The sequence below is a fragment of the Chiroxiphia lanceolata genome, chromosome 8, assembly GCF_009829145.1.
Source record: "Chiroxiphia lanceolata isolate bChiLan1 chromosome 8, bChiLan1.pri, whole genome shotgun sequence".
NCBI classification, from domain to species: Eukaryota; Metazoa; Chordata; class Aves; order Passeriformes; family Pipridae; genus Chiroxiphia; species Chiroxiphia lanceolata.
This window is the reverse complement of record NC_045644.1, coordinates 30,245,879-30,269,738: the sequence shown is the minus strand read 5'-3', so window position 1 is coordinate 30,269,738 and position 23,860 is coordinate 30,245,879. Positions and strand designations below refer to the sequence as shown.

The 23,860-nt window shown below is 39.2% G+C and overlaps 2 protein-coding genes across 8 annotated transcripts in view; one reads left to right on the top strand and one right to left on the bottom strand.

Moving 5' to 3' along the window:
* The window catches only part of FAM13C (family with sequence similarity 13 member C), a 53,558-nt gene extending 50,725 nt beyond the window's left edge, over positions 1-2,833 (top strand). For all 4 annotated transcript variants that reach the window (XM_032694437.1, XM_032694439.1, XM_032694438.1 and 1 more), the window contains 2 exons: positions 71-172; positions 942-2,833. In XM_032694437.1, the coding sequence (XP_032550328.1) occupies positions 71-172; positions 942-1,065 (226 nt within the window). In that variant the 3' untranslated portion in view covers positions 1,066-2,833. The remainder of the gene's footprint in view (positions 1-70; positions 173-941) is intronic.
* The window catches only part of PHYHIPL (phytanoyl-CoA 2-hydroxylase interacting protein like), a 58,789-nt gene continuing 37,523 nt past the window's right edge, over positions 2,595-23,860 (bottom strand). For 3 of the 4 annotated variants that reach the window (XM_032694444.1, XM_032694440.1, XM_032694442.1), the window contains exons 2-5: positions 13,036-13,232; positions 7,988-8,162; positions 7,397-7,514; positions 2,595-3,883 (exon numbers count right to left, since the gene is read on the bottom strand). In XM_032694444.1, the coding sequence (XP_032550335.1) occupies positions 3,349-3,883; positions 7,397-7,514; positions 7,988-8,162; positions 13,036-13,200 (993 nt within the window). In that variant the 5' untranslated portion in view covers positions 13,201-13,232 and the 3' untranslated portion in view covers positions 2,595-3,348. Of the gene's footprint in view, positions 3,884-7,396; positions 7,515-7,987; positions 8,163-13,035; positions 13,233-22,255; positions 22,657-23,860 lie in introns of those variants that run through there. The other variant, XM_032694443.1, reaches the window with a different exon arrangement.

Sequence of the window (23,860 nt, the reverse complement as noted above, 5' to 3'; positions counted from 1 at the left end):
TTTGTTACCCAAAGCCATGGCTTTTACACTTCCCAGCACAAGAGGGGTTTCATATTCTTGTCTCTTACAGGCCTGTTCTGCTTGAACATCTTAGAGAAACAAGAGCTGATAAGAAAAGGCTTCGCAAAGCTCTGAGAGAGTTTGAGGAGCAATTCTACAAACAGACAGGAAGGTAACTCACCAGCTCAGCAAAAGCCCTCTCCTGTCCCCTCTGGGTCCTCTGCAGGGCTGTTTGCCAGGGTGGGCACTCGGGGGTGAGAAGGACAAAGACACTGCAAGTGGAGACTGGAAAATACCGTGGAGGTGTCCATCTGTCTCCCTGCTTAGTTCCTTCAGGATGTGGTCATCCCTGAGGATGACTTGGAGCTGTGGATTTTCCAGGTCATGTCTGCAATTGGTATAACCCCCATCTCAGCACAGGATCTTCCCTGAGCTGAAGGGAGGCTGCTAAAAGACTCTTTCTGAGGGTGTCAATCTGCAGGAATTACACTTGGCAGTTGGGCCATTTTTAAAAGGCCAGGTTTTAAAAACAGAAGCCACTGTTTCTTTCACCCATAATTAAATAATGGGTACTTTTCACTCTTTGCTTTTCCTCCTCCCTTCATTTAGCAAACCTGTTCGTTGAAAACTGTGGAGGGTATGGGCAGTGGTAACTGGTAACAGTTTTCAAAGCACTCTGCATATCTGAGAATCAAGTGATTATGCTTGTACAGCTGTCAAGAAAGAAAATTTTCTGGCATATGAAAATTCATTATTTTAAATAATACTATTTCATTTCTGTCTATTGGAGCTTTTTGGTCCTGTCAAATTATCTTTAGTCGTTTACAGTTAGTAAAAAACAAAAAAGAATCCAATTCTCATTAGTTGTCGCAGAATTAATTTTAAAGACAGTTTCTCCTCTTACTCATAAAAGTGATGGCACTGTCATCTGCTTTTCATAGGAGTCCTCAAAAAGAAGATCGGGTGCCAATGGCCGAGGAATACTCCGAATACAAGCACACAAAAGCCAAAATCAGGCTCCTGGAGGTTCTCATCAGTAAGCATGATATTTCCAAAACGATTTGAAGTGAATGCAATGCTGTGATATTGTTCTCTAGCAAAAAAACAAGTAATGAAAAAGATAAAGTAATTTTACAGATCTTGGTCTGCTGCACAATTATTTGACACACTGAGATTTTTGATGCACTTTACCAATTATAATAGCTGGGATGAGAGAGGACAGCAATATGCAAGAATATTAAGCACGGGTGAGTGGACTATAGTATATATTTTTCCTTTTGAGAAAGCCTTGAAGTGCACTGTGAGACTGTTAAGAAATGAAAAAGGACACTGAAGTGTTGTAGCTCCTCAGTTTGACCTGCTCTAAAAGTGTGAGGAAATGCTCTCCAGGTTTTTAGTACATCTTAGTACATGATAATGTACTACGTTTGTTTCCAGAATTAACATGCACTAGAATTAACTATTAATGACGGCTCTCAATGTGCTGATTAAAGGAAATGAATTAAAACAAATTAAGGGAAAACTCCGGACATACTCTGGCTTTCAAGACAGAGATGCCATTCAATCCCAGTAGCTTCAAAGAAAGGTGCATAGAAAAAAACCAGTGCCAGGGAGTAGAGCAAAGTGATGCTGCTTATGCAAAAAAAAAGGACAGAACATGATGGCCAAATGGAACTACTGGTTTTTTAGAGATAAGAGAAAAAAATAGAGGTTGCTGGGAAGAGAGAGACCAAATGTACTGGCTGCTGTCCTTTTCACTAGTTCACAGGACCTGGCTCACAGAACTTAATAAATAGATCAACTAACTACATGCTAATTTTGATTTTTGTACGAAACCTTGCACTTTGTTTTGCCTGATGCTATAACATTCGCTTTTCTGACTACCAAAGCTCGTTTAGACGCATGCACTTTGTAAAATGTTGAAGTACTTCTTGTGTTATAAATTGCCACATATATATATATTAAAACAGGACTAGATTATTGCATTATGCTAAGATATTTTGGATAGATAAAGTACATGGTATATAAGTGAGTGTCACAGTTATCTGATGAGGACTGCTAGACTTCTTGTTTACTGAAAATAAGATTATAAAAAGTTATTTTTCCATTGGAATTATGCATATTTCTTAACTTTCAGAGCACCACACTTTGTATTATTAAAGAGAATTTGTCACTCTTTGTGATAGAGCATTGGTGTGAAAAGTGGACTGTTAACAGAAGGATTATCAGCAGGTTTTGTATTAGAAATGAAAAGCAGGGGGATTCTGGGAAATACCTAGCCCAGACATAAAGGAGGGAAGAATTAATTAAAGAGAGAAAAAGGGACTTGAGTAAGTTGAATCATGTTTAGTGTTTTGCTTTAACTGTCATTTTGTATTGACCACATAGTATAAGCAATCTGTTTTCTATCTTGGTAAGAAGATTTTGATTTTATAAAGCCTGTTATCTACCAACCACGTTTGTACTTATCTTGCGTGTAATGGCATGATTTTGAAGATGGACACATCTTCAAGTAGTTTGGAGGAAAAATATGAACACTAAAAAAGGAATTTTTTATTTCACAGAAGGTTGTTTGTTTCAGTGTACTGACTTAATAATTTATAACTTAACTTTTATGAATCAGAAATGGTCTTCATAAATCTGTTTTAATTGAAGTCATCTAGAGCAACAGGAACAGATACAGAGCTATTTGAAGTTTACAAACTACATCTTTGATAAGGGAAAATGATTTAATGATATATGTATACAATTGATATTAAAATGTAATCTATATATTCTATATGATTGTATAATATTTTATACAACAGTTCAAATAAAATATTTTTCTATTATATTTATTATGTCGAGACACAGTTTCTGTTTTCAGTTAGCTAATATAAATAACATAAATAACACTGTCAAACAACACATTGGAAGTGCTGACATCTCTAGGCTCTGAAATTCAAATCATGCTGCAATTACAACCTTTCATGCTGTTCAGAGTTATCCCAGTACTTGTTCAGTAGTTAAAATGAATGCATATTTAAACACCATTTATAAGCCGTTATTTTTATTTTGCTAAAGCAGTTTATATAGGATTTTGTTATGTTTGGCAAGAAACAGAAAACAATTTTTGCAGCATCTAGGGATAAATGGTTGCCAGAAAGAAACCCAGGACTTCTAATCATTTAAAGCATCGGGGCAACAGAAGGGAAAGAGGGAGAGAAGAAATACTAAGAACGCTATTGGAGATTTTGAAGACTCGTGTTTGCTTTTGGTGAGAGCAGCATGTGCATGCTTCCGACAGAAACGTCTGACTATGGACATGGGCAACAGAGGTTGGAAGGCTCCTAAGGAAGGAGGGAAGTTTTAACGTCCAACACTGATATTGCAGGTCTTGCAGCTGGGATCTTTCTTTGCGTTTGCGGTAGACAAGCTCATTAGTTGGTGACCGGTAATTTCCGCAACTGTGCCGAGGGACAGATCCACAGGATCGGTGTAAATTACTTCCAAAATAACATCCTGGGCGTGATGGTAAACCATGACACCGTCTTCTTCGTCGCAGGTCAGAAATTTATTATCTTTTATATTTAGCTGAGGAAGGCGCTGCTTACAGAACTCGTCTCCCGGTGACCCCACGGGGGCGATCACGAGGATGACGTAGTGGTAGGCTGTGTACATGCAGTAGAAGTCTCCAAAGTACAAGTTAGTATTTGGGTTGAAGAGTTTTTCAGCTGCAATCTCATACCTGTATCTTCCATACGGTGAATCTTGTGGTGGCTTCCCAGTGTTAAACTCAGTGTTGCAGCTAAAGAAGATGCCTTCCAGCTTCCCGCTGATCGGAGAGCCATGGCTGCCACTGTTATCCTTAACAGAGGGCTGCATAGCATTCCCGTGATGCTCTCTACAAATGAATGACTGGTATTGTTTATTTTGTAACACATGGTAAAGAAAAAGTGGAAAGTTAGGACATCATGCTGTTTGGAAACAGTACTGAAGGGACACAAAGGAAAACTGTTAAACTGAAAACGAGGTTAGTGTCATGATCTTAGGACCAAGAAAATCAAGTGACATCAGACTTGGGAAGAGCTACAGTAACTCCTGCTCTAGGGGAAAATCTGCTTTTCCAGTCTGGCTCTTCTGTCAGCTCTGTGGATGTTACATGCAGGCAAAAAACAGCACACACAGAAAAGCCCCCAGACCACCGATATCTTTAATTAGCTCATTTGTTCAGTCTTCCGCTACAATTCTAACAATAAACACATGTTGAATATTGCAAGTCAGTCACCATATGTTGAATATACTGTTTGTTAATGTGAATTTTTAGCATAGGCAGTATATAGTTCATGTAGAAAACTGCCAATGAAAGTTATTTCTGAAAGATGCTTTTCAGAGAGGTTATGGGAAGGAATGTACTGTCTGCCATAGTCTATTTCCCCCCAAATGATAATTTCCAGTCTAATTTGTCTACTGCTGACTTCAATCAGAGCAGAGCTGGGCACAGAGGCAATTTGGTTAGTTTCCATTTTGGTTGGTATCCAGCTCCTGCAGTCACTAGTCCTAAGGGGAAAAAAGTGTAAGAATAACTTTTTTTTTTTCTTTTGCAAGCTGAGCTCAATTTCATTCCAATGAAAAGAAATGTACAATGTACAAGTGAGTTTTTAATCCTCCAAATCTCAAATTGCACTCAGCAGCATGAGGCTGCTAAACTTTGGAGAACACTCCAAAACACCTCATCTTATCCTCCTTAGCACCTGAGATGTTTTGTATAGCAGGACATTCCCCAGAACTTGTGTCTCACACCTGTCTGGAAGTGCCCCAGTGATAGCTTTGACTCTCTCTGCACCTGCAACCATGTGATGCCTGAAAGGGAAATATCCCCTTTTGTAAGTCCTGCAAAACATATCTGCTATGCACCCTTAGAAAATTGCCTTTATGCTCACTGAAGATTACAGATTAAAAATACATGAATCTGTGGGGCTGGAGAGTCCTATATCCCCCTCTTGCTTTGCTTTTACTTTTTTTTTTCTTTTTCTCTTTTCCTTTGTTCCTTTTTTTTTTTTAGGAGAGGGGAAACTAACCAACAAATACTGTTCTCTCTCTCTGCTATTGACTTGCAAAAGGTCCAGGTAAAATGGTGCTGCATAGGAGAAGATTTTACTTGGTTAATATGGGAGGTAGCAATCAAAGCAAAAAAATTCAGTGTATACCTACAGACCAGCTCAGTAATGTCTCCAACTGTGGGGTTTTTTCCTTGTTTTTAACTTCTCATCAGCACATTTGACTCTAAGAGAAGTTCCAACAGTTTTCTGGGCCATTCAAACACTACTTAGTTATTGTCTCAAGCCATATTTCACAAGACATTGATTGGGTTGGGGGGGTATAATTAGTATTTTATGAAGTTATTACTACGGAGAAAAAAACACCCCCAAAACCCAAAAACTTGAATGAGCTTGGATAACCCCCTGAAACATCTGCAACCTGAAAAGTCAGACGGCACTCAGTGAGAGTCAGTTCCATTTCTGTGGCAAGATACTGACATCCAGTGGCCAATTAGGCTAATTATAGGTCATCCTTTCAGGGGATCTGAGCTGCTTAGTGGCTCTGCCAGGCGAGGTAAACAGCAGTGACATGAACACCACTTAAGAGCTCACACTGCAGACCCTCCATTTAGGGGCTGCTGCTTTAGCTCCGTGACCAGTTGCTTGTTTGCCAATGCTACCAGAGCTTTTCCAAGCTTGTTTGCTAGTCATGACACCACAGAGGCCACTGGCAGACATGGTATGACAAGGAATATTCCCTTAAAAGGGAGCATGTGGTTGGTTATTAACATAACATGCAGAAGGGTGTTTGGTGGAAGGACCAGCCCTTGTGACCATTTTAGACTATTTCTGACCAAAAAAAGACAACCATCAGCCAGTTACAGGTGGTGCAGCTTCTCACTAGCCTCATAAAACACAGCTTTTTGTCTCTAACTAACTCACTAACTGAGGGAAAACAAACTCAGAATCACAGAGTATGCTGAGTTGGAAGGGACCCACAAGGATCATCGAGTCCAACTCGTCTCTATCTGTGTAGAAGCAAGAAAGAACTTAACAGGAGGGAGGGGAAAAGATACAGTGCAATCAGTCAGAGTCACATTTGGCAGAACAAGGCCAAACCCACAGCTATAAATGCACCTCAGTGGCAATTTTCAACACTAAATAAACACAAAGGCAGATGCACTACGATTACATTGCTGAAAACAAAGCGACATAAGAATCGGAACCCCCAAAGGCATTTCCCTTCTGTGGTATCTAGTCCAGGATGGCAGCTGAGCTTCACAAGGTCCTCAAAGAGCCTCAGCAATCACAAGTCATTTCCTACCTCCACTGAGTTTTGCAGCTTTGTCGCTATGTGCAATAAAATAATCCTTCCAAAACACAGAAGGGGAAGAGCAAGCCCATGCTCTGGAATATACAATACACTCTTGGAATCAATCAGGGACTCATGACTTCAAAACGGGAATGTTTCCAAGGGTGGTGGAATCTGTTCTTTGAAGCTGAATTGCCTGGAGTAATTTTTTTTCTTCACCAGATTTAAAAAACTTTCCATTCTAGACAGGTACTGGTGTGACACATATAACAGAATTATGTGGCACAGCAGGAGCCCCATCTCCCAATGCATATTAAAGAAGCACAGTCAGTGCTGCCACCCTTCTGACACTGCTTACCTCTCATCCATGTTCTTCTAAGGGTGGAAGGTTACCCTGTGTGGTGGCTGGTCCTGCTCAGTCAGCACATGAGCTTTGACTCCTTCTATCAAAAACTCTGCTTTCCTCTTGTGTGCGAGGGCACATTGGGTTCTCCAGCAGGAACAGGGAACCTACCTCCAGCTATCCCATTTATTCATTCCAGCTGAGGCATGGTGTCTATAACTGTTTAAAAATCATCCCCTCTCCCTCCACACATGATCTATAAGTTAACACACAGATTGCAGAGCCTGTATTTACCACATTGGACATGGAAATAGGATGGTTCTACACGGAGAGCAAATATTTGAGATGGAACTCTTATATGCAAGCAAATGCCTATGGACACAGCTGTACACTCCTACTCTCACTCTTAATTTCTTAGTACAGTAGAAATATTTGGCTACTAAACACTCTGTTATGATAACAGACACTTTAATCAGGCTGCACACCCTGTGAGTACCCCAGTTTCTGCCACAAAACACAGACTTTTATTGCCTAATGGAAGTGCTGAATTAAGCAAGGTGGAAGAAACGAGCTAGTTATATTTTATTCTTTGCTGCCTTCTGAATGGGCTATAAAGCACAGAGACATCCTGCTCTAGCTGTAGCACAGCTGTCTCTATTTACTTATTTTCATTACTCCCTTAATTTTCCAAACAATTTTTGCATATGTTTGCTTTCTTACCTGATATAATCAAAGTATTCTTTGTGCTGATTCCGATAAAAAACAGACAGTTTGAGCATACGGCCTGCAATCACTTCAGCCTTTTCCAAAAGCTGTGTTAGGTGAACTTTTGAATAATCTGCAAAGAAAAGACAAACTGCTAGTACAAGGGGCAGGAAAAACCGCAACACTCACTAAAATCTACACAGACACGCAGACTTCAAACTGGGAACAGAGACTTGGTAACATACATCACATTATGTCCCCAGTTTCTAATGGTGGCAACAAAGAAATGGCAGGAACATGCATGTGTGATTCTCCCCACTCTTTCTCCCACAAGGACTTTGCAAGCCTCAGGATTTCCTGTGTTAGAGCTGGTTTCCCTGTATTTGGGACCGCAGAGGAGCTGAGAACTGCCCTCTCTGGCTGATGTCAGTTGATTAACAAACCAAACCTCAGCACATGCAAAGCTTAAAGTTAGAATTCCAGTTTCCAGGTGTGACTATTAAACTCTCCCAGCCTAAGCAGCACTGCTAGATGGCCAACCCCCTCTGGCAGCAGAGCCAGCACTAATTGCACTCATCCTGTGGAGCGTTTCCTCAGCAATATCACCTGCTGTGCAAAACTCGATGATTTCACTCCACTCAGAGACGACATAGTCGCCGTCCACCTGCTTGGATGCTGTCTGCACTGCCACAGTGTACTCTGTCCTGGGGCTCAGGAACCAGTGCCCACGCACTGTCATAGGCAAAGGAACGGCTTTGGCCACCAATTTAGTGGGTACATCCTGATGGAAACAAAAGGACAAAACAACACACAAGTCAGCAGTGCAACCAAACCAATCCACCACCCTTTCCTTCGTTGCTGTCGCAAATCCCCAACCTCTGGCTCTTCTCTGCAAACCTGAATCACTTGTCAGTTTGTTGGTGGCTGAGGACAGTGGGGTAAGGTGTGTGCTAAGAGACACGGTGATATCCTGCACGTATGAGTTTATTATTCGTTCCACATGACTACAGACTAATACTATTATATATAGCCCAAATATGTAATTCAGACTAGAGCCCTTCGGGTTTAAGTATGCAAACAAAGACATGCTACTGAGCATGAGGGTATCTTAATTTAGGAGCTTCCTGTGCTTTCATTTCCATTGTTTTCTTTCAGTCAGTGTAATCAAACAAAATTCCTCCTGCATCAATCAGTCCACCTACTCTGCTGTTGGTATCTTTCAAACCAAACTTCAACAGAGAAAATTAAACATGTTGAAGAGTAACTATGTCAAGTGTACATATATCAAAATACCCTTATGTACAGGAATGGCCAGAACAAGTCAAACAGAGAGCTTGTGCCTGTCATTGAGACTCTTGCTTCCCGCCCCACCACTGTTTCAGATCCTCTGTTTTGCTCTTCCAGTGTATCAGAGCACCATGGTACAACAAAGGAGAATAACTGCTTGTTGTAGTTGAAATACTTAATTTCTACAGTACCAAAGACTGCAGTACAGAACACCAAGGGAAAGAAAGAGTTAAAGTGGACAGTTTATGCTACAGTTTTATGTGGGTGAAAGGACTCATGATGCAGTTGATTCTCTGCACCGTGTAGCTGAGGAGCTGTGATAGAATGAGAGGTATCTATTACTGAATATTTATCAGTAATAACAGAAGAGTAAGATGGCTGCCCTGTGAAAAGTGAGCATTTTAAATAAAATCCATAACTGTCCATCTATAAATACTAGTCCATACACATCTACATACATATACAAGCATAACAGTCTCTTAGGGAAAAAAGGAATAGAAAAGAGATATTTTCTGTTCATGATCTGTAAGCAAGACCTGAATTTGTTTTTCCTTTTTGTCTTCTATTATGGAAAAATATATTTTTCCTATTGTTTTCCCATCAGCAAAAAATATTCTTCAGTTTCTGTATCAAGAAACTGTAAAATTAGCAGCTTGTGACAGTGGAAGAAGTTAAATGTGAGTGAGTGATAATCAAGGGTAATATTTTCTTGTCATGATTTCTTTTTTGATTATTCTCATTTAAATGAAATAACAGTTGGGAGAAAACTTTATCTGTAAAGGAGACAGTTGTCCACTCTACAATAAATAATATATAAAGGATGGAAAAAAATTACAAGGGAAAAATAAAAAAGAAACCCCAAATGACATTTAAAGCTACCCCCCTGAAACTATATTGCAAAGGCATCCCGCTGGACTGAATTTGCTACTGCTAATGTAGTTGGCAGATGCTACAGTCAACATCATTAGTCTTCCTGTCATCTTTTTTTTGGTTACGGTAAAAACAGCTTCCACCTGGGTCAGATCTCTGTGATCACACCCCAGTGGTGGTTTTTGCCCCCATTATTTTTGTCAGTTTTCATGTAACATTAAAAGCCTTGTTGCTCCCAGGTGTCAAAGCCTTACCTTCCTGCTGTGCATTGGGAACCTCTTCTAACTGTACCAAAAAGGGGGCAGACTACCTAAAAAAAAAAAGAAGGGAAAAAAAAGAAAAAAAGGGGCAGACTACCACATTAAAATGAGGGATTTATCTCTTGCACAGCTGGGGAGGAGGGGCAGATGTGATGCTTTTCAGAACTCTCTGTTGTTCTTTTTCTAAGCAAACACAGGTTTGTTTTTTTTTTTTTAAGGTCACTATACTGGCCTTTAATGTTCACATTGAAATTCCTCTGGGGATTCTCCATTTGTTCCTTTCATCTCCCTCCTGCTCAACCCTCATTCCCGGCTGAGCCACTGGAAGAAGTGCAGAGTAGGTGCTATGCCAGCTAAAGGACAGGCAGGATTCTGGAGTGGCAGATGGGAGCTCCAGCAGCCGCACCCGCCAGGCAACTCTAAAGGTACCGAGATGGCCATAATTTCTAAGAAGCTCTGAGTAAGCAGTGAGGTATGTGAGTCACACTGCCTCTCTCCTCTTTAGAATAGAGGCAGCTTTCAGTTTCCAGCTTTCTCCTGTTATGTTTTCCTTCCTTCGGCCAGGTCTGCTTGTAGAACACATTGTGGGAACTCAGCACACCCAGGTTCTAAGCCTAGTTTTGCTAAATATTTGAGCCTTTTTCCTATTACATAGAATAATCATATTTCTATATCTTAAAAAAGAGAGGAGGCATGCAAATTGCAATTTAAGAAAAGACAAAGTCTTATTACAATTCTAGCCTTTGCATACTATTATCGACAGAAACCTTCTCCTTCACAGATATGATGACAATAGTTGTAAATAATAAAATTACAGGCTCCCTAAGTATGCTGAATATACTTTATATTTGCCAACAGAAAAAGTATTGAAAGGATGAACCATTCATGGATGCTCTCCTGGGTACACAAACCAAAAGCTGCCTTTGCTGAGGTATAGCATCTATCAGGTTAAGTCTACATCCCAAGCCACTTACTCAAGTTAGAAATAAGCTGGTCCTCTGGGCTAATCATCTGTGAGAGAGACAGGCACTTGCAGACAGTGATTTACCCTACCTGTAAAGCTAAGTAATGATGGATATTTTCCCCCTGAAGATGCCATCTCCTTGCACAGCCTGACTGCTGGATGACTCCTAAGAGTAAGCCTCAATGCTGTTTTCAACAACCAAGCAGTAGGGCTCACTCTTTTCTGTCTAAAAAGCTCTGCTAGGAGAAGGGGCAGAGGTATCCCTCACCCTCATACAAAAACTTTGTTAGCAAGTCAAGGGGTGGGTGGGGACTTATTTCCCTGTTGGTTCTGTGAGGATTCAGCCCCAGTGCTGCAGCTGCCAGGGATCAGCTCCCTGCCCTGAAGCTGAGCTTCAGCTGGGAAGTACAGCCAACCTTAGAGGGAGGAAGGATGCTTGTCTCTAACCTCACTTGGGTGAGGTTGAATTCAAGCATTTTAGTTTATCAACAAAAGTTCATTCTAGAAGATGTGTTAAAAATTCCTTAGTACTAAAGCTGCATGAAAGCAAACATGTAAGTGCTCTGGCACAGGGTTGTTGGAGTATCCACTCTGTGCCCTTCTCTTGCCCACCCTGTCTGCTCTCTGTATTTCTGTCAGTCAGGCCTGGGAATAAAACAACCAAAAAAATCAAACAAAAAATTCTTTACCAAATCACTGACGCAATTAGTAGCAAGAAATTTTAAGTCAATTCTGACAAGACACCCAACTTATTCATCATTTGAATTGGTAGACTTTAGTCTCCTGTTCTCACAAATCCAATTACCTCTCTCTTTTGACTAAACATTTCTTCACAGGAAAAAGCTAGGGAATTGCTGAGAAACACAAAATAAATCTAACAGCCTATCTTTATTATGATACCAATATCCTTTTTCCCTCCCTCCATTTTAACTCTAGTCTTATCACTGTGATAAAGATTCTGAGGTGCATATAGTGCTTGCTCTACTATAAAATAAATGTTACAACTTTACACTGGTTGGCACATGAATGAAAAAATATGTAAAATAATAAAATGAAAGAAATCAAAAAGAATCCATCCTAGTAAGCATTTATATTAGAAGGTATATTTATTCCTGCAGTGTAAAATGGGAATTCAAATTCAAAGGCTGTCAGTTCAAAAGTAGTAAGAAAAAAACAAACATAGCCCTGCTTTATTTGCTATTAAAATTAAAAATGGGGCATAATAAATGCTTATTATAACATTAGGTTCAATAGTGCTTCACACACTTGTTCCTAGCAGCTGCAACATCCTGGCAAAACATGTTAAACTCTCGGTTTCAAGCAGTAGTAAGTGATGTTTCATTACACTTAATGCATATATTACTTCCAACTGCAATAAAAAAAAAAGTCAAATAAGGAGATGTGAAAATTATACACCTGCTATTAACAGAAATCACATGAAAAATACTCTCACAATAAAAAGCCTCAGAGAAATTGGTGGAAATATTTTCTTGTTATTCCTCTGGCTTAGAAACCAATAGTAATTTAGGTATTGAGAGAATTACAGCCCTAATATTTGCCTGGACAGTTATTTGTGCCTTAGCATACCTTATCTTTTAGAGATATTGCCAACATTATTTTTAAATTTGCAGATGATTGTGTTCTTTAATGTTCTATCTCATTCCATGTTTCTCTAGACACCCTAGCATTTCAGCTGTTCTCAGGTCAAAGCAAATTTTGCTGGATTTAATAAGTACAGATTTTGCAATGCCTTCAACATGTCCCTGCATCAGTGGCTGGAGGAAAGAGGCCAGATGAATATTCAGGTCACAGTGCTGAATGCTGCAAACTAAAATTGCTGGAAGCCTTCCTAGAAGTGCTTTAGAATTCGTGACTCTTCTGTGGAAATGACATGTGTTGCTCTCAGGAGTCTGTCACTGAACAAGGACAGGCAGAGAATACATACACTGTTTAAATAATCATACAGAACTAGTTCAGGAGTAAAAATGTCTGCCTTGCAATATGTTGTACAGGTTCCAAAACGGTTTTCAAATGAAACAGAAAAGGTAACTTTCAGTTCTCTGTGAAATAAATGTATTTTTGTGTACACAGACATAGACTAGAGACAGAGAAGGGATTTCAGGTGAAAAAACAGTTTATCAGACTAATCAAAACCCACCTTTTCTGGATGTCCTGCCTGTGTCCTATGGCCTGGCTTTGAAAGGTTAATACAACACTGAGATTCATCTGTTTAAAACCAAGTATTTCCACCTTGATTTTTCAATGAAAATTACCTTGTGTTTGAATTTGTTGGAATTCTTGTTTTCTTTCTTGTTGAGATCGATGAAGTAATGAGTAATGCGGTCCTTGGATTTCGAATCCATGTCCCAAGAAATCTTGAAGGAATCACACGTGATGTTACTTATTTTGATGTTGTGTGGGACTGGAAGCTCCTCCATCTCTGCAATCCCACTGTCTTGTGATTTATTCCCTGCACAGAAAACAAGCATGATTTGTTCAGTTCAGGACCTATTTGGTAACTGTTTTGTGTGTGCCAGTACATCACAGCTCTGAGCAGCCTTCACAAAGGCTCATGGGTGCTACTCAGCAGCAACTAGTAGGTACAGTTATGCAAGGCTTGATGTCAGGGCTGGAAAACATTGGAAAGGGATGAAATTTCTCAGGTGAATAAGCACTAATAAGGTGTGAACTGGCTGCATAGGCTGGCTGGCATCACAACTATGTGCATTTGCAGGCTGAGAATACAAAATATCTGAAGCTACAATGTTCAGTTAAGATGCCAGCAACATCCCCAGGTAACATAATGGCCCCGTCCATATCTGTCAGTGAAACAAACACAAACAGAAATCATCATCCTAAACCATTTTTCAGGCACAAAGCAAACCCAATCTCTTCAAGGTTTAGAGATGGTGTATGTATGTGCACCTACATATACACATATATAAAACACTGATACTTTTGAAACGAAACAATTAACATTAATCAATTTATTGAGCCACAGCAAAAAGGACATACACAAAACCTTCATTTTCTGGTCTTTATTCTTTCCATTTGCCCAGCTGAGACCCTGCAGTTTTCTTGGGAAGTTTTTTCTAATTTCTATAAGTGCATATGTTAGATGAACAAATGACCATTGACCCCAAAAAGCATCACAGGTTCTAAATTTAGGTCTTCCCTTAGTTCCCAAGGCAACCTTATAGTTCAGCATTCTGTGAACATTTAAACTCAGAAACATTAGGTGTTCTTGCACTTACATAAGACCAAGTCAAAAGTGAACAAGCAAAAAAAAAAAAAGGCAGAAATATGAAAAAATTACTGGGTAAAAAGGAAAAAATCTAGATGATGATGTAAGAGAATGAGTAAAGAAACAGAAAAAAAAAATCAAGCATAGGTAAGAACAAATAGAAATAAAGGAGAAAAAGCCAAGACTAATGTGTGTGTAAGAAAGAGGGGAAAGCTCCCAAATTCTGGCCAGATGAGGAAGATGGGAAGCTCATGTGGAGATGTGAGGCAGCACATTGTCAGAATTATTCATAGTCACATTTAATTATAGAAGAAGATAGTATTTATAGTTCCATCATAACTGGTAAAAAGCTGACAAAAAACTGAACTCAGAAGGTGTTTGGTCAGTAATAAAAATAAAAATTTGACTTGGAAAACATTAGGAACATGTCAACCTCTCAACATATGCTGTCAAAGAATTATTCCAACACCTCAGTGCAGGAATATTAAGGTTGGCCTGATTGTTCAATATTCTCCTCATAGATATGTGAAATTCAATCACAGAGCCTACAAAATTCACAGATCTCCAGCTAGTATTCTGAATAATGTAATTTTACTGATAATTTCAAAATCAATTAAACCACTTTTCTATTTTTGTTACATTTTAAGCATTTACATCCAACAGGTTGTCTATTCTTAGAACATCCTATTGTTGTGGTTTTTTTTCCTTTTTCATCTAATACCTCAGTCAGATAGTGCAGGGCCTAGCTCAAGATGCCCCCCTATTTGTGCCATACATAATGACAATTTCAACAGCTGCACTGGCTGCAACACACTCGGAAATACCAGTCATTACTGAAAGCTTTCTCTTCACAGGAAAGATGTGGTAAGTGCTTTTCCCAACATGAAGTTTCAGAGAGCCAGCAGGAAGAAAATGGCACTGCTTTCTTTTGTAAGCAATTTGTATTGGAAGAGTGACTGAAAGCTCTGTCAGGGATGCTGAAAAGGCCACATGTGATTGCTCTTCCAAGAGTGAGGCCCTGTAGTCAGTTTTTGAGGTTCTCAGACCAGGAGAGCTGGACAGACTCAGATCCCAGCACACTGAAAACTGAATAAAGACCTGAACAGACATGCAATGAGGAAATCCAAGCTATGCACGTCCACAAGACGTTAATGTGCAACTTAAAGTGAGCTTCTATACCCAGTACCGAGGGCCTTGGCCATGGTACAAACAGCCAAGGTGGTTTAAGCTTCAGGAGACATGTGCAAAGCAGCAATGACCACTGCCAAAAAGTACCGCAGATGAAAAAAGGTTTTGGAGAACACCAATGGCAAAGAGCAAAACTGCTTCTGTAAATAGGTATTGCTTTCTGTACAGTTCTTGGAATTAATCTCTGCATCTTTGAATGTCTGCACTCCCAAGGCTTTTAATTTATAAATTAAATAAATGTCTAGAAGAAAATCTCCAGGTAGTTTTTAGCAATAATGTAAGTCTGAGAAAAAGAAACCAGTTCCATTACTAAGTGCTAAACTGTCCCTTTTTTGTGATGGAACAAAATCCAAAGTAAACACTTCCCTGAAATCTTTAAAGCTCTTCAAAAGCTGAAAAAAAAATCATTTTACAGATTTTGAAATACAAACAGAATATGAAATGAGAAAGTAAAATACCTCACAATGATCACCATACTCCCATTTCCCTTCCGTTTAGAATATCTGTGACATTTGTAATGCATGTATAGATTTTGGTACATATTTGTTTAGCCCTGAATGTCAAAATCCATTGAGTTGACAGGCAGGGAAGCTGATAATGACACATACAGTATTAATAAGGAGGGCAGTGATTCAATATATTGGTAAATGGTGAGGCTTGAATAGTAATTGATGTACCATTGCACAGGAATGAGTTAAAAAAGGACAGAGCATAAATAGCTCTTGCTCTCTTAGTTCTGACAGGTCCTGGGAACCAAACACGCCAGTGACCAGCCAGGGAACCCAGACAGCATTCAGACCACCAAGAATTTCTGAAGAAGCATTCTGTTCTAAAGCATAAGTTCTAACCCACAGTCTGGGTCCTGCAAAAACTACTGCTTTTCAATGTTAGGAACATGTTCTGTCCTAAGATGTACTGGAATATGACATAAAACTTTTAAGAATTTATCAATATTAGAAAAGCTTTACAACTACTGCAATATACAATTATCTATTATATGAAAAATGAGCAACAATGGGCAGAATTTTCAATAGCAGAAAGATAACTTGTATCTCAATTTGGAAGTCAGGTGTTTGAGAAAATACTACTGTCTGCTGATAAAGTGGGGGTTCAAATGGGGTGTGATAATATTGTCAACAAAACCAAGTAAAAATACTGTCTCCTAAGAAGGCTGCTTAGAATTTACCTGCTAGTTAAAACCGGAGACCTCAGGTGTGTGCAAAGTGAAATGTAAGTGTCATGGAGCTCAACAACTGACTACAAATGTAACATATTGTACCTTACCTTTTTTCTACTTGTACTTTGGTGAATATTTTGAATTGGTTTTCATACTGGAAAGCACATCCACTTCAAAGGTCAGTTTAAAGATTAGATCAACATCAGGAAATAGGATGTCTACTAAAAGCAGAAACAGCAGCTGAACTTACTCAAACCCAGCACATACTTGCCCTAAAGCACTCCAAAACACCATCTGAAAGGGAGTTACTGCTGTTCTGGATGTGAAAATTGGTGGAGAAGGCCTTAGAACTGGCTGCTTTCATGTTAGTCACTCAGCACTTCACTGAGGCTAAATTGATCTTTCTTTGATGAAGCATCACAGTGCAGAAAAAAAAATTGAGAGTAGCATAGGAAATGTTGCTCTGAACAGCTTCATATCAAATTAAAATAGATCAGCTTCCTGTTAAAATGGCTACTTCATTTTGTACATTCGTGTGGCTTCAACACTGGAAGCCACTGTGGGAGTAGAAAAATGCTACTTTCAGGGCTCTTTTGGGCAGGAACATATAGAAGAGCTAATAGTCAAATAAATCTGATCTCCCCTGCCAAAAAAAACCCAAGGAATGTCATCCCTGTGCGCTGCAGGAACAGTTTTAACAAAAACCCAGCAAAAAGGCCCAGTCATTTTTGACCCATATAACAACAAATCAAAGAGCACTCATGTGCTCACAGGTCACGCTGGAAGCACAAGACTTTAAATTTCTTCAAAGCCAAAGAATAAATACAACACGCCGGCCTTACCGAGATCAGCTGGAGAACTGCAAGATGAATGTTTTATGCTCACAGGCTTATCTCTCTCTGCCATATCCAGAGTTAAATTTCAAGTTAAATTGTCTAATCAATTTTAAAGCAGTTACAACACTTCTGCAGCTGAGCCAAAATGCTGGCAAATGGGTAACAAACCAATTTTATTTATACGCACATAGACACACTTAATTTAGTATCCTCATTATATCTTCTACTTACATAAATTATCTCTGAATGGGAAAAAAAAAAGGCAGAAAATTCTCATTGAGCATTCATGGCTTTCATCTGTCACCACTGGAAACAAATGATAAGACTTGGAAATTGGTAAGTCCACACCAAAAATGTCTGGAAAATTATTATTTTTTTTTAAATTTGCCTCGTCACTCAAAAGAAATGGAACCATGACATCTGTAGCAGTGGAAGGATGGTGAAAAAGAACCTTAACACAGCCTCTCATTGCTGGATACCATCACCATTCACAATCACCAATTTTTTGTTATTCTACAATACTTGACCATAGTTTTTCCTTAGTTCTAAAAACGCAGAACATCACAGCAGGGCAAGGGAGTATGTGCCTACTGGTTTTTCATTTCACAGACAAACTGATTATGTTATCCACAAAAGAAATCCTGAAAGGGCTGATTTGTAATCCACCCCCTAAGCATACTTTCAGCTCACAGAAGTGAGTTTTATAAAACTAGACCGATAAAATAATACATTTCTGGGTTCCTGTGACCTTGCTTATGGAAGTTTTGACTCTGATATTACCTTGGCAAATACATTCCTGCTATTAAGCACCAACAATGGAAGCAGTATGCTCTCCATGTAATGAAGATAAAGACTCCCTACACACACATTTGTATTCCCCACCGTTTGAATGTAATTCATTGTTTAGAAACGTTAAAAAGACAGGTTCATGCTCGAAGGCTCTGCACCAGACACGCTGCAGTAGAATTTCAAAGTATTCAGAACTCCTGGATTTGCATTCAGCAAACCAATTCCCACCCTCTTTGCCGTAATTCCATCCATAACGCTGCTATGCCACCTTTCACAGTGTTAACTGTGGAGCTTGCTGCACTACCAGAGTATGGAAAATCATCCAGCAATCAAGAACCAAATCTCAGAAAACAGAACTTGCAAAGCACTGCTTACAATGACATCCATTGATAGGGAAAAACCCCTCAGATATTGCTTGTACTCAGTGTGAAGTAAACTCGTTAAATTCTCATTCAACTGCAATGATGCCCTTCAAAGCTGGAGAAATTAAAAGAAGGCAGGGCCAGGTGAAATCCTTTTCTCCACTGGAGCCATGAAAGCATCCCTTCAGTAACCATGGATGACAAAATAAAATCGTAAAATATTACTGTTTAACTGCAGTTTAGACTTACATACTAGGAGGAATGATCAGCAAAGTAATTTGGAAGGCTTCTCAGATTGCTATCTTCCCTTCACAGGATTTAGAATCAACCAATTCTGCTATTTATCCAATATCTGGACAAAAATTATGCATTCATTTTACACTGAAAAAAAATGTAAATATCTAAACAGGTTTTGGAATAAAGGTGGGGGGTGTGTGTGTCTGAAGTATCCCTCAACAAAATTCAGAGCTGTGCTAAGTATTGGTGGAAAGTTCCACATCCCTGAAGTGAAGTAAATGTGCGTTATATCACAGAGCCCAAACATGTCAGGAGAACAACCAACAGAAAAGAGAAAAAAAGAGATAAAATGGTTTTTTCTTGCACTACTTTAAAATCTCTTGTCAGCTGTGTTTCCTGCTAAGGCTTTGTCCTTCTGTCCCTCAAGATGCAAATTACATCAGCTAATGAAGTGTAACTTACGGTTTCATTTAAACCTATTATGAACCCTCCTCAAGATGTATAAAATAGATTTCCCTCTTTTGGCATCACCCTGGAAAATCTCCAGTTGTATGGACAAAGACAAATCATCTGGTTCTAAGTTTCTTTGCACTCAGGGATAAATCTTCAGAGCCTTTAGAGCCATGTTGTGGGAAACATAGACTTGTGATGCTTTTGGAGCAGACATTCAGAAATCACTATTATGCTGCCAACACCATTGCCAAGGATCTTTGAAAACACGTTCCCAAAGGATTTGTGAAAAAACATTGAGGCATTTTGGGCTGTCAGTTTGTACTTTGTGAATCTCAAGCTTGTCCTTGCATTTGAAATGATTGCTATTAAGAAGTTTCTTTATCTGAGGATGAAAGTCTTTGCTTTCAATATGGTCTAGACTTAAAACAAAACACAGCACCAACAGTGGAAGGCTTGTTAGTGATGGCTATTTCCAGTTACAACCCTGTCTTTCCCAGCTGGAAGTTACACTGAAACATCCCAAGAGCTCAGTAGTCTGGCTACCACACTCTCAACTGAGGGGCTGACAGCTAAGTACTTGAGGACAACAGTTTCTTAAACTTTGATTTCACAGTGATATGCAAAAACCTCAGTTTAATTTGCCAGAGGACAAACATGCAATCAGAGATTTTAAATAAACATAATGTTAAAAGTCATGGAATCTAATGTTTCCCAAAGAATTTAATTGAAAATACAGAAATGTCACTACTCGATATAGTCAAGGCACTCATTTAAGGCTCAATTAGAACTTGGTAGATGAACAGCAAAGTACATAATGGGTCCTGTTCAAATGCTGACTGAAGGCTGGCTCTTCTCTGAATTTACTTCCAGCAGCAACAAAGCAGTTCAAGACGCTTGCAAAAAATGAGATCTTTTGATGCTTATATGATGAAAAAGGGCTTTGTGATGGGAAAAAGAGTGATGGAAAGCTAGGTGATACAAAATATATATTTTAGGGGAACTACATAGACAATAAAGAAAGGTAAGTGTGTGTAACATTCCAAGTTCCCAAAGAACCTCCACCTCTAACACTGACCTGTGTCCCAGGATCAAAAGTTTGCTACAAAAAAGCAAGCTCAGATTCAGTGGTAATTGCTCCATTCATCCAAACTGTGTGTCTGTGCTAAAGCACCTCAGAGCAGCCTCTGGGCTGCTGCAATCTTTTATGGCAGGTAAGACATCCCGAAGCTGCAGAACAAACTGGGAAAGACAAATGTACTGGGAAGCCCTGGTGATATCCCACAGCCAGCAACTGGGAGGCAAGTCGGTGGAACTGTTGTCATGCCACTTCTGTGTCACCACAATATTCTCCTACACTGATTTAATTTCATGTGGTTCACACAGTTTGGTTCAATCCTCTGGCTGCTGTCACGCATAAGAGAGTGCACTAAGTGCTGCTGTGTCTCTAGGCACACACACGAGATATTAAGCTCTGCAGGTACTTCTGTGAGGCATTAGCTCCATGAAAACCCAGGAATTTGATAAGGGAAATGTGGCTCAGGTTCGTGAGCCAGAAATAACCAAGGTGAGACTGTACCCACGCAGCACAAAATTAAAAGCTCACACTGGATCCTTATACATTCCGGGAGGAGATCTGAAAATGTGGATGAGGATTTGTGTTTTTGAGACCCCAAAAGATCAGATTTACATCATACACAGATACTAACAGCACATGTAAAAGACACATTAAAGCCAAACAAAATTTTATAATATAAATCACATTTAAAAAAAAAAATAAATTCACCTTGTTCAGATCTCAAAATACATGTAGTAGGGAAATTGGAAAATGTTTTTCTCAAGTTAATATTTTCAATACCAGGAGAGACATAAGCTATGATCTTTTGAAGTAGAAATATTTGATGAGAGGGGATCAACTTCATAAGAGCACAGAGGTAGCATGACATAAGAAATCCTCTTACTGGATATGGATACTAACAACTAAGAACAACTCCTTTACAAATAGTAACTCCCTTAAAGAGAACAGAAACAGCCTTACACCTTCTCAAACAGGAGAATTTCTACCTTTCTGCGTCTTGATAATTCAGCTGAGAGGTTGTATATCAGATCGATAAAGGTAAAATATTGTGTTTGTTGTTATAGAAATCAGATATAGACTGACAATACTTGAGTGCTGTAATTGAGACTGAATTCTCCAACTTACTGAGAAAGTATTTCATTTCCTCAAAAATTCAATAGGAGGGAGAAAACTTTGTTCTGTATAACCATCCTGGCACCTGGAAGTGCCAGGAAATTACATATTAGCTGCATATTTGAAATTTAACTAAGCAAAAACAAAATACCATATTTTTCTCCCGAGCTCTGAAATGAAAGGGTTCCTGTCCAACTGCTAGCTAATTAAAATTGTTTTACAGAGTCAGGACAATATGTCCCTACCAAGCAAGTAATTAACCTGAATACCAAGAATTTCAATGTTCACTGCAACACCTTGCTCAAGAGAGACAATGAAATACAAAGACAACAACATTCAAAAAATTATCAAACCAAGGCTGTTGTTCGTTAGGCCATGTAAGTGGCACTTCTCTAGGACAGCTATTTTATTTCCAGGTCCAACTTGCTACCCATAACCACAGAAGGAACATTTATGTTTTATTTGTGCTTCTTTTCATGTATAAAAAAATGAGTGAGGAGTCTCAGGCTCTTTAATCTCAGACTCTTAAATGCTTCTCGCTCCTCTCCCTCAGAATCCTGGTAAACTACCTCCCAATATAGATTTTCATATTTATATAAGCATATTTAAGAATATTTTCTAAACAAGTATCCTTTTAAAACCAATTCCTAAATTAGATAAAGAGGGAATGCCTGACTCTAGAAATCCTGTTAGAGGGATAAACCCCTCTAAATCTTCTCCTTATTTGCTCCCCTGATCTGATACTACTGTTGTGCGTTTTCTAGTAAGAAATGTGCACTTTGTCCAAATTTTTTAAAAAATAGTTTTAGAAATAAAGCATTACTTAACTATAATATGTATATTTATATTTACTGAGTGTTTTTGAAACGTTCATATACATTCAGATTATCTTGTTACTTGGTTTTAATTCAAGGATTAATTTAGCTGTTTCCTGCTAATCTAGGACATTGACTTTAGAAGGAATATTCCACACTGCAAAACAAAGAGAACACAACTAGGCTCTGGGAGCACAATCATACCTTTAGTTGTTGCCATCTTCTTCAGCAAGGAATGCACCCCAAAGTGTGCCCACACAAATAAAGCACTGAGCAATCTGAGCTTGTTTCTGTACTGAAGAATTTGTCTCAGTGTCATACAAAGGACTCGATTTTCCCTCCGTCTCACACGGAGGATAAACGTACTCCACAAGTGCTCCCATGATTCAAATCAGGAGCAGTATCTCAATCCTGCCACTGACAGGGAGAAATGTGCGGGCTCGGAGTTCCCAGGGAGCAGCGTCCCGTTCCCTCCTAGCCTCGTCTCTCACTGTCAGCTCCGGGCTGAGACCTGTTCTGCAAACAGCCTCCCGGGTCAGTAGGACGGCTCAGAGGTGCAGCACAGCAGCTGCAGGACGGGGCAGAACCACGGGAAAGCTTCCAGCACGGGCTGGAAGTTCTGGCATTTGCTTAAATACCAACCCAACTGAGACGCTCATTTGGCCTTGAACCAAAGCAGGTGGGACCTCGGGGGCTTCGGTTCCTCGGCTGTGGATGTTTTCCACTCACACCACAAGGCAAGAGCGGCACACTTGACATACTTGACACACCTGACAGTGAGCAGGGGCAAGCAGAGTTTTATAACCCTGGTATATTTTGGAATACGACTGTGCTATCAGAATTGTAGGGCTTTGGTCTACAGCTCAGTCATTCTCTCAGTGGGCACTGAATGCAACATTATGTTCAGCAGAAAATTAAGTATATCTTTACGGAGAAGGTTACTATAATAAGTAAGCAGAAGTTAAATTATAACATTCCTGTGGAATACAAATTTTGGCATAGATACAAAATTCTCAAGTCTGGATTTGTTGATACATATGTACTCCTAAGTTAAAGATAAGAAAGCCCAAATATTTCTTAAATATGACAGTAGAAACAGTAACACGAAAAAAAGCCAAGAACAACATTCACTCCAGCAATAAGACCACAGATATCTGTGGAATTATACCTGGAATAAATTTGATACAAAAGAGGCATCCTCTATTCCAAAAACAAAAGCTACAGTCCAAAAGATTTTATGCCTATGACTTGCAATGATGTTCATGTGCAATTTTGATATGTTGTACTACTGTGGAAACCACTAATGCTTTTACTATGCTAAGAAAGAAGAAAATACTAACAAAACCCACCAGCCCTGGGCAGTGAGTCTCCTCAGTCTCCTCAGGCTCACTTACCATTCAGTGAAGAAAGGTAATTTGCTAGAAGGGATTATCTGAGTACCCACAGTTATGTCTCACATTTAACTTTGCCCTGGAGGAATCTAATTCTTTTTAGACACTAGAGACGGAGGTCACAGAAGTTAAGAGCGAGATGAAGTTACCCTTTGTAATTATTTCCTAAATTACATTTGTCAATTCTAGTGATTCTCATGATGCAACAGCAACCTCTGATAATCTGCAAAATTCCAGCCAAAGAGAAAAAAAAAAGAACATGGGGGGGGAAAGTACATTTTACACTGCGGGCAGTTTCTGGACTCCATAGCAAAGAAATCCACATGCCACTAACTCAGAAATATCCTCTGGACTGATACTTTAAAAGGGATAAACTTTTAAAGAATAATTTTTCTGAATTTCTGTGTCAAATACATCA